Source organism: Microtus pennsylvanicus, chromosome 3 (genome assembly GCF_037038515.1).
Source record: "Microtus pennsylvanicus isolate mMicPen1 chromosome 3, mMicPen1.hap1, whole genome shotgun sequence".
Classification (NCBI taxonomy): Eukaryota; Metazoa; Chordata; class Mammalia; order Rodentia; family Cricetidae; genus Microtus; species Microtus pennsylvanicus.
In genome coordinates this window covers 76,301,016-76,319,178 of record NC_134581.1, presented here as the reverse complement: position 1 = coordinate 76,319,178, position 18,163 = coordinate 76,301,016, and the positions used below count along the sequence as shown (strand labels likewise).

The following is an 18,163-nucleotide window of genomic DNA, read 5'->3' as shown; positions in this document are numbered from 1 at the left end:
ACACTGCAAAAGAGGTGTGGATCTACTGTGGAGCTGGCCAGAAGTTCCAGGGCTACTCAGTCTAAGAGGCCACTAGAGCCTCTCAATCCAGCAGTCAGAGCCTGGGGTGGGGGCTCCAGGGCTGGATGAGCAGTGACAGCCGTGCCAGTTTTTCCAATCCCACACAAAAGAAGGATTTGCTAATGGCTTGTTCCTGGAAGCCTGGCTGAGGAGCCTCGAGGTACAGCCTAGTGTCTCCAATTATTCCATTAAAACCACACCAGCAAGAGCCAGCTTTTGCCTGGCCCTAGCCTTTGTCAACCACCCAGGAGTTTAGAATCCACAGAAGCAATACCCGAACAGCTAAAGGAGTGACATGACCAGGCTGGGGTGGGGGAACAGTGAGCCCCTAGGGAACTGAAAAACATTGGAGCAGGGAGCGAAGAATAGGATGGGTTTGCAAGATTGACTAAATCAGAGTGGCCACCATGCGTTCCCAGTGACCACTTGCCTGTCGTGAAGTCACCCAACTACGGAGGTCACAAATGATCATCCCATCCATCGAGTGACCCTGACATACTTGCTCGCCTGCCACAGCATCAGCCTTGGCCCTCTAGTCCCACAGCCATCTGAACGCCACTGCAGAGCTTAGGGTGGCACGTACCCTGTTAGCGCCCCATCTGCACCCCACCCCCTAGGCAGCTGGCTGAGGGGCCTGTGTTGATTCCTAGAACAATCACCAATTCTCCTCCCGGGATCAATAATCCACACACAAGTTGCAGCTGTTCTCTGAGTCATTGGTCGGCATGGCATGGCCCGAGGGGGGACCAAGAAGCTACTAAGGACCATAACACTCCAGTCCCCTTGAATGACGCACTCTGGCATCACAAGAGGGCCAGGGTCCTAGACACGGAGTCAACTTCCAAGGCCGTAGGGTTACAGGTGAACAGAACCTTGTAGATCCTCAAGGCACATAACTCCCCAGCTTGATCCAAGCAGCATTGCCTTGGATCTTTTCCAGTGACCCCACAGCCTAGCATTCTCCACTAGCTCATGGCAGGTGGCACCGAGCCCAGACCACTGGTATTGTCCTGCCCTAACACTTCAAGAGTGGTTGGAATGGGCAAGGACACATGTCTAAGGGGGTGCCACTCACCCAGCCCCGTGTCCTAGCTGGATACTACTTACCAGGGCCAGGGTTGTAGGAGGGCCCTGGGGCCTGGGCCCCTGCTGGAATCATACTCTTCATCCACTTGGCTTCAGCGGGGTGGTTAAAGCGCAGGAAGGTGGACTGGCCCAGACACAACATGCAGCCTGCAGAGACAGCAATCACTTAGCCACCCAACCACAACACTAGCATGCTTACGGTCAGCTCCCAAGAGCCAACCCCGCCCGTACTCGGTGTCCATACAATGTGTATCTGCCCTGCGATGGAGCCCAGTGATGAGCTGCACAGCAAAAGTCAGAGTAGGAAAGATCACTGACAAGTAAGTTCCCCAAATCAGAGTCCTCCTGCTTGCTCCGCACTAGCTACAAAATCTTCAGGTGATGCCACTCCACTGCAAGCTAGTTCTCTCATAAAAACGGGGCACTTGATACTGCCAGATCTCCCAGGGTTAATAAGATTGTGTATGCAAAATTTCCCCAGAAGTAGAAAAGGTTCTTCGGGAAAAAATGAACCCTTAGGAGCTGGAAAGATGGCTGGTGGGTAAGAGCACTCGCTGTTCTTGAAGATGGCTGGAGTTTGGCTCCCAGCACCTACGTGGTGACTCAAAACCACCTGAACTCCGGTTCCAAGGACTGTGATGCCTTCTTTTGATGTCTGAGGGCACAAGGTGTACTTCTGGTACCCTTACATACAGGCAAGCAAAACAGTACACATACAGTAAATAAATCTAAAAAAGAAAGGAAAGGAAAGGAAAGGAAAGGAAAGGAAAGGAAAGGAAAGGAAAGGAAGAAAGAAAGAAAGAAAGAAAGAAAGAAAGAAAGAAAGAAAGAAAGAAAGAACACCACCAATGTGTACCTGTGATCCATCGAATTGCCTGGGGTAAAAGGGTTAGTTGGAGAGGCAGCATCTTGAGTCACACACACACACACACACACACACACACACACACACACACACACACACGATATGGTGACAAACAAAACAACCTAGTGGGACTCAGAACTTACTCTAGTTCCTTCCTGTGATATGGCTTCAGGAGTGCTACAACCCTCTCTGAGCATCTAGAGAGCGAGTGCTTCTCTCTTTTGGACAAAGCATCCCCCCCATCCCCTCCCCCTGACTGTTTCTTGGTCTCCCATAGAATCTAGCCAGTTCTACACCACTGGGCTCAGCTTGAGCCAAGCACATTCCCAGGCAAGAGACACAAGCCCAGTCCTGCCCAGGAAGTACGAGTGCATAGAAGGAGGTGGGTATGTGGGAGCCAGAAAATGTAGCCAGGGGCCCAGGAGTGTGCACAGCAGCAGGTGTGCCCGCAGGCGCCTAAGCCTGGCTGGCAGAATTCCTCCTCCTGGCCTTGCCAGGTGTTTCCAGGCTCCTGCAGAAGACGCCTACTGGAAGAAGTCAGAGCCCTAGGGCTCTCCACTACTGAGTCTTCCAATTTGTCCACACTCCCAGCCCCAACCTCCTGGCTACCCAATCCGGTGCTACCTAGTGCCCCATGCTTCATGCCAGTCTGGGCTCTGACTGGCAGGGAAGTCAAAATTCCAGGACGTTGAGGCAGTTCAGCTCAGGGAAGGCTGCAAGGGCAAGGGACATCCCAGGCCAAGTGGGTACTTGGACTCGGCTTCCCTACTGAACTCAGAGGCCCGATTCTGAGACCCTGGAAACTGAGGGGCTCGCAGTCTAAGAAGCCCACCCACAGCAGAGACCTGTATCGGACAAAGCCACCCACTACTTTGGCACACCCACAGGCCCTCCCAGGCAGACGGCACCAACAGTTCTAAAGGCTGATGGGTGGTTGGGAGAGTAGGGAAAGCCTTCCCTGCCAAGCCACCAATCAGAGGAGCTAATCCCATAGTAATCATAACTGGGATAAATAATAGTCACCCAAGCCATCCACCTAATTACAACTACAGCTGTTTCAGGAAAAGCCAGTTGCCCATCCCCTTTCAGCCGAATATTTAACAGTCTAATTAATGCCGAGTTTTAAGGGTCATCATTCAACTCTAGGGTGATGGGGGCAAGGGGCTGCGGCTGACCACAGTCTAAACTGGGCTGCAGGTGGGGAGGCGAGGTGGAGTCTACCCAAGCAGTGCCAGAACCACCCAAGGAGGCTTTGGGTAGCTAGGGACCCTCTACCTTGGCACCTACGGCCTGGCCTGGAGTCATGGCCCTGCCCTGCCCCCCACAGGGGGTGTGGCCATGTTGCTCTGGGCTATAAATAGTGGTGCCAGGCACTGGTGCTGTATTAATAGAGTGGGCAGGAGGGCAGCGGAACAGAGAGCAGAGCAGCTCTGGCCCAAATTAACTTACTATTTGTACTCAGGGGCCGCAGGCATTGCTCCAACTCTGGCACCTACTGCCCCGAGAGACCTGGCCAGCCATCTATGTTAGGAAGCCCCCTCTCCGCTCACTCAGACATCTTCAGAATCCCAGGAAACCCTGGCCATCCAATCAGAGTCAAAAGTCCCTGCCTACAAGGACTCAGAGGCCAGCTGTGTACAGGTGGGTGGAGGAACCGCACATCTGGAGGGAAAACACTGGGCAAAGGAGAGGGTGGATCCTGTTTGTGAGATGCAGAAGGGAAACACCCTACGCCGACTCACACACAGACACTCAGAAACCATACAGGCTTACGGCCATATGGGCAGACATGCTGCACACTCAGAGCGACAGTCACTGCCCGGCTGGCCACACAAATAGAATAGACTGGCCAAATGGACGGTGGGTGATGAGCCCGGGACTCTTCCCATCAGAGACGCCTTTTAGTCATAGCATAAGCTCCCTCAACCTAAACAGGACCCCCTCAACAGGCTCCGGAGGCGGGTCCCAAGGAGCAGACTGCTCAGTGGTGGGGAAGATGGGGTCTGCACAGTCAGTCACTCAGTAACTCAGACCCCCACACACACTCAAAGACGTTCTGGGCACAAACGCCATCAGATTCACAGCCTCAGGCTCCCAACGAGGGGCAAGGACCCCATTCTCCTCATTGCGCCCACCCTTCCCAAGACGCCCCTCCCAACCGGAGAGTCTACGCCCGGTTGCCTGGAGCAGTGGCTGACCAGGGTGAGTACTCACCGCTCAACCCGGACCTCCAGACCGTTCGTTCCTACTAGCCGGAGCCCCGCAGGTCGCCCGCCTGCCCTGGGCCTTTGAGGGGGCGGGCCGACCTCCCGCGCCGCCGGCTCCAGGCGCGGTGCAAGCAGCCAGGCAGCGAGCAGCCGCCAATGCCCGGGGAGGGGCGGGCCGGCCACCAGTGGCGGGGGAAGGGAGCCAGAGAGGGAGGGACAAAGGCGAGGAGGAGGAGGGGAAGAGGAAATGATGGAAAAGAGTGTGGAGCTGGATGGAGAGGGCGGGGTGGGAGGGAGGATGCCACCAGGCGGCGGGCTGGAGAATCCGCGCTTGGGGCTGGAGAGATAGTGGAACAGGCAGGAGAGGCTCCCAGGGAGATGACGCTGGAAGTTAAGGTGAGAGGTACAGGAGGCCGGAAGATGGAGAGCCAGAGGTCGGAGTGCTACCAGGCTCTATCTCACCTAGAGCTCTCTAGAGTAGGAAGTCTATGACTGAAGCCCATGGCGGGGGGGGGGGGGGGGGGGGGGGGGGGGCAGTGTCACCTTGGGGGCAATCACAACTTCTGGCCTGGTGGCCTTGAATTCTTTATCCCCTGAAGAGGAAGGTGGCCTCAGCGACAGCAGAGGACATTCTATGACTCCATATATGAGGGAGAGAAGAGTAAGAATCCCCATGGGGGTTCAGCTAAGGTCACTAGGTTTAGCTATGACCCTCAGTCCAACACCGTGAGACAATGTCACCCTGGATTGAGTGCTCAGGCCAAGGCAGTGTTCTGTGCAATGCAAGCAACACTGATTTCGGCTCCTGTCACCACCCTACTGGCCTTTTCTTCTGGTCCCCACCCACCAGTGCTCACCCTCACTGACCCAGGCTGCATCAAGCGCTTCTCCTCCAGAGCCAGCCCACCGGCCAGCCCTTCCTTTTTCTTAGCCACAACCTCCAGGTGGGGTACTGCAGCAAAGAGCTGTGTGCCTCCTCTCTGGCTGAGAGGTAATCCCAGCACTCAGAGGGCAGAGACAGCGGATCTCTGTGAGTTCTAGGCCAGCCTGGTCTACAGAGTTAGTTCCAGGACAGCCAGGACTACACAAAGAAACCTTGTTTCAAAAATGGGGGGAGGGGGACCTTTCTGGGGCTGGAGAAAACGGCTCCATGTTTAGGAACACTGGGTGTTCTCATAGAAGCTCTGGGTTCAATTCCCAGCACCGACATGACACTTTAGAGCTGTCTGTAACTCTGGTTCCTGGGGATCCTCCTCCTTCTTCTGGGCATTTCCGTGGGCATCAGGCACACATGTGGTATACAGACATACATTTAGGCAAAACACCCGTACACATAAAATATTTCTTAAAGGCTCTTGCTGTCTGGAGCCCCTAAGGTCAAGTAAACAAATGTTATAAACCGGGATGGTGTAGACCACGTAGCTGGGGCCCCAGAGAGTTGCTTTTAACCTAGGTACCTGGTCCTGGACGCCAAACCCTCACAGGACAACCCGCGCACACTCTCAGACACGCTGTGTGTTCAGCAGCCCAGGGAGCTTCAACTGTCATCTCCAATACACACCAACACTGCCCAGTCACACTGATCCCCCCGAAGCCGAGCGCACACTGAGCCAAACAAACATCCACATTATACACGCTCTATCACACACAGTTACTGTCACACTCTCATGTCCCCAGCCCCCAGCCCCCTCTTAGTTCTAGACTTATTTGAGCCCCAGCTGGCCTTTCACGTCAGCCCCTGGAGGGACTCTGAAATAAAAAGTCAGTTTCCTTAGAGAAATGAGGGAATTGTTCCTTCTTGGCGAGTAGGTCACTGCCTCGCCCACTCACTGACATACTACACATGCCCGCGTGCAAACACACACAGACACACTCACATGTTCACAGGAAACTTATTTCCCTTCCGAAGGGGAAAAAAAAAGGAAGAGCCATATAGGGTCAAATGTAAAATGAAGGGAGGCGTTAAAAAAAGAGAGACTCCCCAGGAAGAGTGAGTCACTGGTCTGGAAACTGTGATGGCCAGCTGGACAGACCCAGGCAGACAGGGAGATGCTGCCAGGGAGAAACAGTGCAAGAGGCAGACACAAGGAAGCTGGAAGCTCCCAGTCTTCACCCCTGCTCTCCTTCCCTTGAGTTTTACTAGTAAAGATTGTTATCAGCCCTAACAGAGAAAGCTTGGAGGCTCCCTGCCCAGTTCACAGAAGGAATAACCTAACTGGAGGGGAGGGGAGAGCCTGATGCCCTGGATCACAGGAAGACAGCTGGCACCCCAGGAATCCTGGCTATCTTGGAGCCCCTTCCCACCAATGGGAGGTGGTTTCAGAAGTGAAGAACATTTAAGACAGTGGCAGCTCATGGTAGGAGTTGATGGGGGGACCCACTGTCTAGACAGCCCAGGCCCTGAGCTGTGTGGCTCTCTGGAGTCTCTCTTCCTTAGTCCCCTCCCAAATCTTTCATGTGGTTTGGTGCTGTGGTCCTAGGGTGGAGCAGCCTAGACCCAGGAATGAGATGCCTCTGCTTCATTTCCGTGCTCCCTCTCCCAGCTCCACCCCTTGCTCTGTAGAGAAGAGGGCACCACGGAATGTGCCAGGGTGCCCGGGCACAGGGGTGGCTCCCTCACATGTTCACTTCTCTAGGCTAAAGGTTGGCATCTGTTTTCTGGCCTCCTCCCCCTCCCCTGGTCCAAGCACACGCCTGACTAGAAGATCCCGTCACTGCCATCTCTGCTTGCCATGAAGCGTAGCATTCCAGGTTGCCTATGGCTGGGCATAGTGCCCAGACTGATGCTTCTTCTAAGGTCTGGTTCAACCAAAGAAAACTTCCTGTTATTCCCAAGATATCCTTTTACCTCTGGTCCAACCAAAGAAAGCTTCTTGTTATTCCCAAGATATCCTTTTACCTCTCAGAGAGGATCCCCTGTATAAGGCCAGAGCAGACAATATGCGAGGAAGAGAGAGAGAGAGAGAGAGAGAGAGAGAGAGAGAGAGAGAGAGAATGTGTGTGTGTGTGTGTGTGTGTGTGTGTGTGTGTGTGTGTGTGTACATGCAGAACCTAGGGCCTCATGCTGCTAGATAAGTGTTCTGCCACTGAGCTACACTCCCAGCCCTATGGGATCCTCTGGCACACATGCCATGCCACGGAGTTCTCATGTACAACACAGAAAACACACATAGACATTTTGATGCCATCAGTTCTAAGTTCGCCCACCACCCATTTGACTACACTGGTCTGTAAACACAAGGAAAGACACAAATAAACACCAAAATACACAAGCCCCGGAGACACAAACATATCCGGAGATACATAAACAAAGTCCAGTTACATAGACACACAGAGATAGCACATGCACCCCCGCACCACCCAGTATCCAAGGAAACGCACTCCCAAGAATGTCCGGACTGGGGCCAGGCAGGGCTGGGCTTGGTGCCTTGCTCCAGAGATGAGACAAGGAAACCCTCAGCTCCTGGAAGCCAAGGGAGGGTGGGGGTGAAGAAGAACACCCATTCCTTTGTGCCTCTGCCTACCCTGCCAGGCTTCAGAAACAGGCGAGCCCAGACAAGAAGGCTGGTTTGGGGGGTGGCAAAGGGAGTTTAGGGTCAGAAGAGAGTAGGAGGGTACATACTTGGCAAGATGGGCTTCTGGCCTCGGGAAAGTGGGGTCACTAGGGGCACAGGAAATGTTTAAGAATCCCGTTGTGGCCTCAGACCCTTGCTCTTCTTGAGAGCTAAATGGTGCCCTAGGAAGATGAAACACAGCATCGATGCTTCCAGATCAGTCACTGTCCACGGGGCAAGAACGCTTTTACTCTGCGGAAACGATGGCATTGAGGCTGGAAGGTCACAGAATTCGCCCCGTCCCTTCCTTTGCTGCTCTGTGTCTCACTTACATATCCCTGAACCCTGGAGCAGATGCTCTCCCTGATCCTCAACAGGACAGCCAGACACCAGATAGCATCACACCCAAAGCCCCAGCCTGGGAGGACTCCTCCCACTCAGAGTCAGAGACCCCAAGTCTCAGGAGAAGGCCGGCATGCCCTCAGGCGCTGTGGGACCTGCCTCCCTGAAACAAGTTATCCATGATCAGCCGTACGCTGGGAGCAGAAGGGGTAAGTGGAACATGGTTAATTCCTATGGTAGCGGTGAAGGAAGTGGCACTTAAGACTCCCACAAGCTTGGGAGACAGAGGACTGAGTGGGATTTTTCCTGCAAAGGGGCTTCCAGCCAATGAGCTTCTGCTTAGAGTCAGGATCAGCCCAAAGCTTCCATCTTTAAATAAATAAATCTGACTCGCAGAGATCCTCCTGCTTCTGCCTCTGGAGTGCTGGGATTAAAGGTGTGTGCCATCACACCTGGCCAGATCTTTTTTCAATCCCTTAATTAAAAGACTCACAAATGGCTGGGCGTGGTGGCTCACACCTTTATGCACACAGGAGGTAGAGGCAGGGGATCTCTGTGAGTTCGAGGCCAGCCTGGTCTACAAAGTGAGTTCTAGGACAGTCAGGGTTACACAGAGAAACCATGTCCTGAAAAACCGAAAAAAAAAAAAAAAGGAAGGAAAAAGAAAAAAAGAAAGGCTCACAAATGAACTAATGGTGCTTAGTTTCCAAAGTGAATATATCTGGCCTATTCAAAGTACCACCTACCCAGTCCTTACCTGCCTGGTAACCATGGTAATTAGGGGACTTTACACACCTGGGCCTCCCTTCCCAACCAAGCAGCCTGGAGCCTTCGGAAACAAAAGAATAGCCACATCCATAACCCCAAGCTACTGTGTTGCAGGAAGAGGCACGTCCTCAGATTGTTCCATCAGATTCTGCCCTTGCCCCATCCCCTCAGGAGAGTTCATCCTCTAAAGCAGAAAAGAACTCTCTCTGGACATCACAGAACACCTCTGAGCCTTCCTCACTATTGTTCCACCCGTTCTCCCCCTACAGCCACAAAAAGCCACATTACATGCAGAAATGAAAACCTCTTCTCTCCATGTGGTGTGTGAAGAGTGAGAGGAGAGAGAGGGAGAGAGAGAGAGAGAGAGAGAGAGAGAGAGAGAGAGAGAGAGAGAGAGAGAGAGATCTAGCAAAGTCTGGAAGCTGGGGTGGGTGGGGGAAGGGTGATTTTAAAGATGTTCCAACGGGGCTGGAGAGATGGCTCAGAGGTTAAGAGCATTGCCTGCTCTTCCAAAGGTCCTGAGTTCAATTCCCAGCAACCACATGGTGGCTCACAACCATCTGGCATACAGACAGAATATTGTATACATAATAATATTTAAAAAAAATAAAGATGTTCCAACATTGACACTGAACCTGCGTACACCAGTCATCAGCTGACAAGGGGACCACGGCAGCAGCAGACCCCCCCAGTACAGCCAGCCATCCAGCTGACAAGGGGACCAGGGCAGCAGGCTCCCCCGTAATCTAACCTGCTTATTGGTGTGGAGATGCCAAACCTTACCCTGAGTGAGCCGGGTAGGCTGCCGAACAGGGAGCCCATCAATTGTGCAGGCATTGCCACAGGGGTACAGGGTGAGAGTGCCCCTCAGATTCTCGATGTAGCAGTGTTCTGGAGCCAGGCCTGGACCCTGGAGTGAGATATCCCTGGCTGCCGAACCAATAACTGTCCTCCCTGGAGACAGAGGCAAACTGAGTCAGAACGGTCATCCAGACTAAGAAGTCAAGCAGAGGGTAAGGGGGCCACTGTGCAAATATCTCTCTAGCTCCTACTTATGTCGAGACTCTGCCCTGTTCTGGCCACCCCTCGCTGGAGCCAGCAAGTGGTAGAAACTCCTCCCAAGCAGCGAAAACTCTGTCTGGGTAGAATGATCCAGAGAGGCCACAGAACCCAGACATCCCGGCAGTAGAGAGGGAACCTTCTCTGTTTCCCCGAATGTCTCACTGGCTTCCTCCTTTTCCTCCCCCCACCCCACTCCTGTCTTCTTAGAAATTGCCCTTCTCTCTCAAGTCCTTCTGTTACCAGGGACCTCCCCCCTCCCCTCCTCTCTCCAGTCCTTTCTCTAGCCAGCCAGTGCAGCCTCTCCCCTCCACCCGTCCCTGGTAGAGCCCCTGAGACTGGCATTTGGAGAATGTGGAGAATTCAGTATCACCCAGGCAACAGGTGCAGCCAGGAAGGGAGAAAGGCAGGCAAAAGCCATGCCAGGGTCTCCTCTAAGGGTATGTGTCCTTGATTCCCATCTTTTCATGTTCCACACAGCCCTCTCCTATGCCAGGCATCATCCTGGAGCAAGGGGTGGTGGGCGGCTCACTTCTCGATTCCCATAGATTACTAAGATCAACATGCTTCCTTCTTTCTCCCTCCACTCTTCCTTGATTCTAAGCTGATCTTTAATCCCAGCCATGGAGTCAGTTTATCTGCCAAAGAAGGCAGTCAAGGAGGCAGAGGAGGCAAACATGGCTTGCACAAGGCAGAAGGGACCCCACACTACAGCCTCCGGGGCAGGAGTGCACTGGGTGATGGAGAGGGCAGGTGCCATGCTCACCTTCCTCCAGCGGCAGGAGCGTGATAGCGGTGCTGAGCCTCCCGCTGCCCAGGCTCACCAGATGCGGTTTGTCCGTCTGCACTTTCAGTCCTTTACCTGTCTCAATCAGGTCCAGTGGACCTTTCTGCAGGCAAATGGATGGAAAGTTAGGTTTAAAGACTCCAGGCCGGGACCTGAGCTCCCTACTCCCCGTCTCCAAAAGGCTCTGAGGTTGCTGAAAGTCTCAGCACAAAGGTCTTATACAAAGCATTACGGCACCAAATTCTACTTACATTTGAATCTGGACCACTAGCTCTCCCCGCTGGATTTATCTCAAGCCTATGCTCAACTGCCCCTTTATTAAAACAGAAACAAGGAGGGTCCACGGTATCTAGTGGGAAGGGGTGCAGTAGAGGAGGACCCGCAGGCTGTGCACGGCTACCCTTATGGCTGTGGCTTGCTCCTGCTAAACTGAACTACAGGGGAGGGTGGAGGCACAAATCAGTTAAGTGATCCTGCCAGAGGGAGTCTGTAAACCCCTTTCAGACTTTCACAGAGGCGGTTCACGCTGAACCAATTAACCTGACTCAGATGAAGCTGGCTTGCAACTAGGGACAAACGGACGGACAACAGGCAAAATCCTTCTGCTCTCATCTGTGGACTTGGGCATGGGTGAAGGAGATGAACCCAGGACTGGAGAAATGATTCCGTGGGTTAAGAGTGTATTCTGCTCTTGCAGAGGACCCAAGTTCAATTCCCAGCATCCACATCAGAGGGCTCACAAGTCCCTATAATTCCAGGCCCAGAGTTATTTGTGTCCCCTGTCCTCCTTGGGTACCTGCACTTGATACACACATACCCACCACACACATAAACCTAATTTAAAATAAAAATAAAATTTAAAAAAGAAAAGCTCTAGCCGGGCGATTGGTGGCGCACACCTTTAATCCCAGCACTCGGGAGGCAGAGGCAGGCGGATCTCTGTGAGTTCGAGACCAGCCTGGTCTACAGAGCTAGTTCCAGGACAGGCTCCAAAGCCACAGAGAAACCCTGTCTCGAAAAACAAAAAACAGAACAAAACAAAAAGCTCTGAACCCATTCTTACTACTCACTAGCAGCCTTCTTACCTTACAGTCCCAGGCCCACTTACCTGCACCACAGCCTGGGGCTTGCACGCAGGGCCTCGCTGGCTCCTGTTTAGAGTATCCATGGTCCCAGGGTTGCACAGCTCCTGGGAACACAACAAAAAGCAGGTAAGTGGGAAGGTCAGGGAAGAAAAGGGAGAGAAATGGGTTATGTGACAGGGTTCTCAGAGTAAAGTAAGCACGAGCTGTTGCTATCCCCAGTGCACATACAGGAAAGGTGGGGGAAAACTAAGAGGCTTCGGGGTGGGAGGAACAGAGGCGACACACCTCTGCCTCCACTCAGCTCCCAGCTACAGCATGGGCACTGTACCGCGCCAGACCTGATCCTAGTCACCACAAGCACGAACGGCCCTAGAACCCTAACTCCTGTTTCCGTGTTTTCTTGCTCTACACTCCCCAGATCCGGGACTTAGCAGCAGAGGACACCTACCCCACCCCCACCCCCCAGTCATCTGGAGTCTTAAACAGAGCAGGGAGGGCCAACCAAGAGAAGAACGAAGTCCAGGGAAGCCCCTCCAAGGACACTGACAGCCAGAGACCAGCCAGGTGGGTACCAGGGCTGAGCTGAGTGCAACCCCTCCCCCAGCCTTTCCTCTTCCTCTTCTCCTTTTGTCCCTTTTCCCAAGGGTCTCAATAGGATGTTTCCTTAAAGAAGACAGATAAGGCAAACCCGGCATTCCTTCCGTGTCTGTGCATCTCAGCTCCTGCCCCTTTTCTTTCACAGAGAGCTACCTCGCCTAAAATCACCAGCTATAAAATCTCAGTACTGGGAGTGGAAGATGCTGGGGCTCTTCAAGGGCTTGGTGTCAGAGGAACCAGAAGCAGATTCCAGAGCCCAAACTTGAACCCCCTGCCTCTCTATTACCCCTCGATAGGTCTGTTGTTACTTTTTTATAAAGTGTTTGAAGATCAAGTAGTAGACTAGGTTGCACCCCGGGAGGTGCAAAGCATTCTGGAAATGGCAGCGATTAGAGCTGTGTAACCCGGACATCCAGGCCTTTGGCCACCATTGCCCATTCCTGGTGCCCAGGCTTATGCTTTCGGTATCTGACCTCTGCGTATGAACACACGCTGCCAACTCATCAAGGCTTCCTTCCACTTTCTCTTCCAGCTACCAGACAGGTGCCTTGCAAAGGAAGCAGAGGTGGAGCCTACATTCCAAGGAGCGCCTGCTTCTGGCAGTGGGTCTCTCAGGCCCTCAGCCACGGAGTTACTAAATTTACCCTTCCCACTTCCACCCTTCCTGGCCTGGCCTTCATCATCTCTGTCACCATTTCCACCCAAGTTGGCAGAAAAGAGGCAGGAACAGTGCCTGGGACCCACCCCAGGACTGCCTGGGAAGAGGGAAGACAGAGGCCACTAACACACAAAACCCCACACTGGCCTGGCTGCTCTGCAGAAGCACTGACTACAGGGGAGTTTCTGAAGACAGAATACTATAGGTCTGTCCATCCGTCTGTCTGTCTTTCTTTCGAGAGTAAAGACATGTGCCACCACCAGCTATCTCCAGGGCTTTTTGTATGCTTGGCAAACATTCTGCCCAATGGGCTATTAACCCCAGGACCCTGGGATAGTTTTTGTTGTTGCTTGTTAGCTGGGACAGGGTCTCAGTCTGTGGCTGACCTACAGCTTATTATGCAGCCAGGCTGGTCCAGAACTCCTGTTTTTTCCCCTCCCAATTGCTGGGTTTACACCAGTCAGGTAAGTCAGCACTCCTGGATTGGGTAAGTCATTAATCGCCTCTCATTGTTGAATCAATCTTCTATAAAACCAGAATAATGATAATAATTAAAGGAAAACTAGCCAGACCAGGACTTGTCCAGAACAGCACTTGCCTGGGGCTAGGAGTAGAACAGAGATAGATTGAATAGGCACAAGATTTTTGAGGCACTGTGTGCAAAAGAAATGTTCTTTCTGTGTGTGAACGGGGTGTAACATGTGCACACGTGGGTCTAGGAACACGTGTGCAGAGATCAGAGGAAGACTTCAGGTCTGTGCTGACTCTCTGAGTTATTCCCCCAAGTCGGGCGATCTCACTGAATCTGAACTGTGTTGGTGGCCATCAAGCACCAGCAATCCTCCTGCCTCCCTGTGCTCCCAGCTCTGGAGTTACAGACACTGGTACTGAGAATTTGAGTTTGGGTCTGCATGTCTGAGCAGCAGCCATTTTCACTGGTGAAGCCATCTTCCCAGCCTGCAACAGGAAAGTCCTAAAACTTAAGACTCAACGGTGGTTGCGTAGCTCTGTAAGTAAACTAAAAATAACTGCACACATCAGTTGGGTTGATTTTGTGCTCCACAGATTATTCCTAGAGAAAAGCAGTGAGACGAGAGATTGGGAGCTGGAGAAATAGCTCTTCAGCTAAGAGCGCCTGTTGCTTTCCCAAAAGATGAGAGTTCCATTCCCAGCATCTATATACATGGTAGCCCACAACTGTTGGCAACTCCAGTTCCAGGGATCCCATGCCCTCTTCTGACCTCCGTGAGTTCCAGACACATACCTGAGGCACAGACATACATGCAAGCAAAGCAGCATACACATGAGACACAAATTTAAATTGCTTTAAAAATTAAAGATTATCTGAAGGTCCAGGCAGTATACTAAATCACACTCCATGAATTGCGGAGCAATCTAAAAACAGCAGCTATGATTAGCTGTGGAAGGCACACAGGTCTAGGCCTCAGTTTCCTCGTCTGTCACACTGGAGTACCTGTACTATCACCCTGTGAAGCTCTTACTTACACTGAATAAACTCAACTGGAGATAAAGACTGCAAAGGAATTAGGTTAGCGAGGGAATAAGAGCGGCTCAAGGAGAAGTGAGAAGGGAATAAGAGGTTGAAATGAGAGGGAGAGATAAGGAGAGGTGTAGAGGAAGATAAGAAACCACACAGCAATTGGAAAGTGCCAGGTTATGGCTTTAGCTCAGAAACCTAACCCACAGCACAGGAAAAAGACACCAGACCAACCTGACCCAGGCTCAGAAGGTGCCTTGGCATAGGGATTTCACCGCGGCCCAGGAGCCCTTTTCTTTTTTCTTTCTTTCTTTCTTTTTTTTTTTTCGAGACAGGGTTTCTCTGTAGCTTTGGAGCCTGTCGTGGAACTAGCTCTTATAGACTAGGCTGGCCTCGAACTCACAAAGATCCGCCTGCCTCTGCCTCCCGAGTGCTGGGATTAAAGGTGTGTGCCACCACCGCCCAGCCCAGAAGCCCTTTTCTATGACCCTAATCCCTTGTCCCTTGGAGAAGCAGTGCTGTCCCCTGACACCCTCCCCTGACTAATTCATTATGGTCCCACAGGAAGGCTATCTATATCTAGGGCTGTAATTACCCACTCTGTAGGGCACTTCTTGAAAGCTCAGCTGTGCCCAGGTGCCAAAAAAAAAGAAAAAGAAAAAAAGAAAAGAAAAAAAAAGTCCTTGTGTGGTTTCCAATGCTGAGGAGCCGGCCTGGTTTCCTGCATCCACATGCAGATGCCCAAGCGCCTCCTAGCCAGGAAGGCAACAGGGGCCAGGCTGTGTGGCTATTGTGAACTTAGGGAATGAGGCCCTAGAGTACCAGGGCTGGGGACTCTCATTGGTAACCCCGTCCCATCCCCGATGTGCCAACAGCCAACAACACTGACACCTGTATGCAGGCCTTGGCACTTGAATAACGGGAAAGGGAGTCCTGGAGAGAGTCAACCAGCTCGGCCCTGGGCTCCTGAGTCCCAAGATGAAAGGTCCAAAGCCTTGGAGCAAAAGGCCAGGCCCCCTGCCCTCATCTGGGTCCCACAGGGCCAGCCAGTGAAACGCAATGGTCAGTGCATAACTGTCGGCCAAGGCCCTCAAAGGTCATAGTGACTTTCGTTTTCCCTGCTCACATCCGCCCTCGAAGAAGGGCCACCCGCAGAGGAAGGAATCGGGACAGGAAGGAAACTGAGGCTGGGCGGGCAGATTGCCCAGGAGAGGTAGGGCGAGATTACCCATGGACCAGGCATGTAGAGAAGAAATTAGAAATAAGAAAAATAGGCAGAGGAAAAAAGGGGAAACAAAGAAGCGCAGGGATTTGGAGTGTGAAATCAAGAGCCAGGAGAGGAGGAAAAACCAAAAGCTGGCTAGGAGAAACTGGTGCTACAAGCCTGTAAACCCAGTTCGCACTACTCCGGATGTGACTACAGGAATAGCAGCCATTCAAGGCCAGCCTAGGCCTGGGCTACATGAGACCTTGTCTCAAAAAATAATGGCATTGCTGGGGAAGAGACAGTGAGCTCAGAGGAGACTGTGGGGGAGGCCCAGAGACCCCTCAGAAGCACGCGCATGTGTGTGTGTGTGTGTGTGTGTGTGTGTGTGTGTGCTTGATTAAGAATGTGGTCCATAAGTAGAAGAGGTGGCAGAGGAAGAACTAGGCGCTTCAGAGCATCTGGAAGGGGAAAACTGTGAGGCAGGTAGGAAAAGAGGGAGCCCCAAAAGCGGGAGAGACGTGGATAACCCGGGACGGAGATGACAGCTAGGAATAAAGAGACGCTGCAAAGGTGCACCGCACACAGAGGCCTGCCCCTCCCCGGGCCACCGGGTGGGACAAGGCTGCAGTGTTGGGCCGCCTGCTGTGGCCGCCCCGCCCGCCCGGACAGGGACAAGCGGCCTTTCTTCAGCAGGGCAGGGAGAAGAAGTCGCTTGTTTGCATGGTAGGGAAAGGGGGCGGCCTCGCAGCTGCAGGAAGGGAGCTGGTGTGTGGAGGGAGGTACGTGTCCGCGGGAGGCTGCGTGTTGAGTGGAGCCGCCTGCTCAGGCAAAACTTTCCCGCGCGTGGAGTGCGTGGTGTGAAGTGTACCGAGTGTGTAGTTAAGTCGAGGCTCATGTAAGGGATTCACGTGTGCACCGATGGTGTGACACTGGGCTGTCGGGGTGTGACGTGTCTTGCGGGTGGACGGAGGTGAGGCATGGGATGCTGTGCGTGGGAGCTGTGCGTATGCTCGAGTTGGTGGCCAGTCTTGTTTGTGTGACCGCTGTGGGGTGAGCCCGAAGTGCGATGAGTCAGTCCTCGGGAGCCTCCGAGACCGCTGAGCTAACGGGCCCAGAATGCAGCCCCACCCGGGCTCCCTGGGTCCCCCGCGGGGCTGCGCGGTGGCCGGCCAAGTCCCCGCTGCGCTGGCTTGAGCAGAAAGCGTCCGCGGCGCTGGGCAACCCCGCGCCCGGCGGCCCCACCCAGCCGCCTGCCCCGCTTCCCCCGTCCCGGGGGAGCCGGATGACGGGGCTCGGCCTCTGTAGGGGAACTCCGCGACGCGTTTGGATCCAGACCGCGGAGGCGGAGCGACAGCATGCGGCTCAGTCATCCCAGGTCGCCCTTGGAGGCTCCTGGGACCCTCAAAGACACGGGGGTCCTGGAAGAGTGCCCAGAGACCCTAGACGTGGAAACCCCAGGATCCCTCCCTGACTCCCACGCCTCAGAGCTGGGCTCCACATCTTTAAGTCCATCCAGGAAGCTGGCCCTGGGACAAGAGTGGAGACGCCCAGGGGATCCCCCTTCCTATGGCCCTTAGGCTGTGGAGATGGACCAAGTGGGATGCTGTCGGCAAGTACACGCGCGCCTACCCCACCCGAGACTCTGCGAGTGTAGGACACTGGCCGTCGGGGTGCCCACAGGAGAACCGAGATCCCGCAAACTCGGGGGGGGGGGTCCCTCCGCAGGGTACCAGGGCCCCCTCTGGCGGTGGCGTTGGCAATGACTCGGAAGGGCAAAAGCAAGCAGTTCTCGCAGAGCGGCCCACAAAGCCCTTCCGCCGACGCACTCACCTGGCATGGCCCCTCTTTCACCTTTCTACCCAGCTCTCTGGGCCAGAACTGACCTCGTCTGGTCCCGGGGACTTTCCCTTCTGCAGACCCAGCTATATACGGCGAATGGAACCCCAAGGCATAGTGGGGGGGACACGCTTACCTTGTGGGGAGTTAGGAGGGGGGACACTGGTCCCTTTGCCCGTCTGGGCCGCGGCGGCCTCCGGCTGACTAGGGAGGACACTGTTGCTTTTCCACAGGAGCCAGCTGAGTAGGAGGAGAGGGAGCCTGTCCCGCCCCCCTCCCGCGAGTCCCCGCCCCCATCCCGTCCTGTCCGCCTGGCCAGCTAGAGAAGACGCCCTTGTGGGGCTGGAGCCCAAGGCCCCCACCCTGCCTTTCCCACAGCAGCACCTCCCCCGCCTGCACAGCGCCCGCTTTGTTCATCTGTACAGCTGGGTTTTCCTCCACCACCGCGGCCACTACCGTACACACCCTCCCCTCCTGCCCTCCCCTTTCGACCCTCCTAGACCACCATCCACTCTGGGCCTCGAGGCTCTTCATTACCCACTCCTACCCAAAAT

General features: G+C 53.9%; 1 protein-coding gene across 50 annotated transcripts in view; it reads right to left on the bottom strand.

The window, feature by feature from the left end:
* Nucleotides 1–17,876, bottom strand: part of Phldb1 (pleckstrin homology like domain family B member 1) — a 48,645-nt gene extending 30,769 nt beyond the window's left edge. For 28 of the 50 annotated variants that reach the window (XM_075966136.1, XM_075966133.1, XM_075966138.1 and 25 more), the window contains exons 1-5: nucleotides 17,746–17,876; nucleotides 11,837–11,917; nucleotides 10,708–10,831; nucleotides 9,666–9,836; nucleotides 1,168–1,293 (exon numbers count right to left, since the gene is read on the bottom strand). In XM_075966136.1, coding sequence (XP_075822251.1) covers nucleotides 1,168–1,293; nucleotides 9,666–9,836; nucleotides 10,708–10,831; nucleotides 11,837–11,896 — 481 coding nt within the window. In that variant the 5' untranslated portion in view covers nucleotides 11,897–11,917; nucleotides 17,746–17,876. Of the gene's footprint in view, nucleotides 1–1,167; nucleotides 1,294–4,225; nucleotides 4,402–9,665; nucleotides 9,837–10,707; nucleotides 10,832–11,836; nucleotides 11,918–17,745 lie in introns of those variants that run through there. The other 22 variants (XM_075966163.1, XM_075966165.1, XM_075966168.1 and 19 more) reach the window with 3 other exon arrangements.
* Between the last annotated feature and the right edge of the window lie 287 nt (nucleotides 17,877–18,163).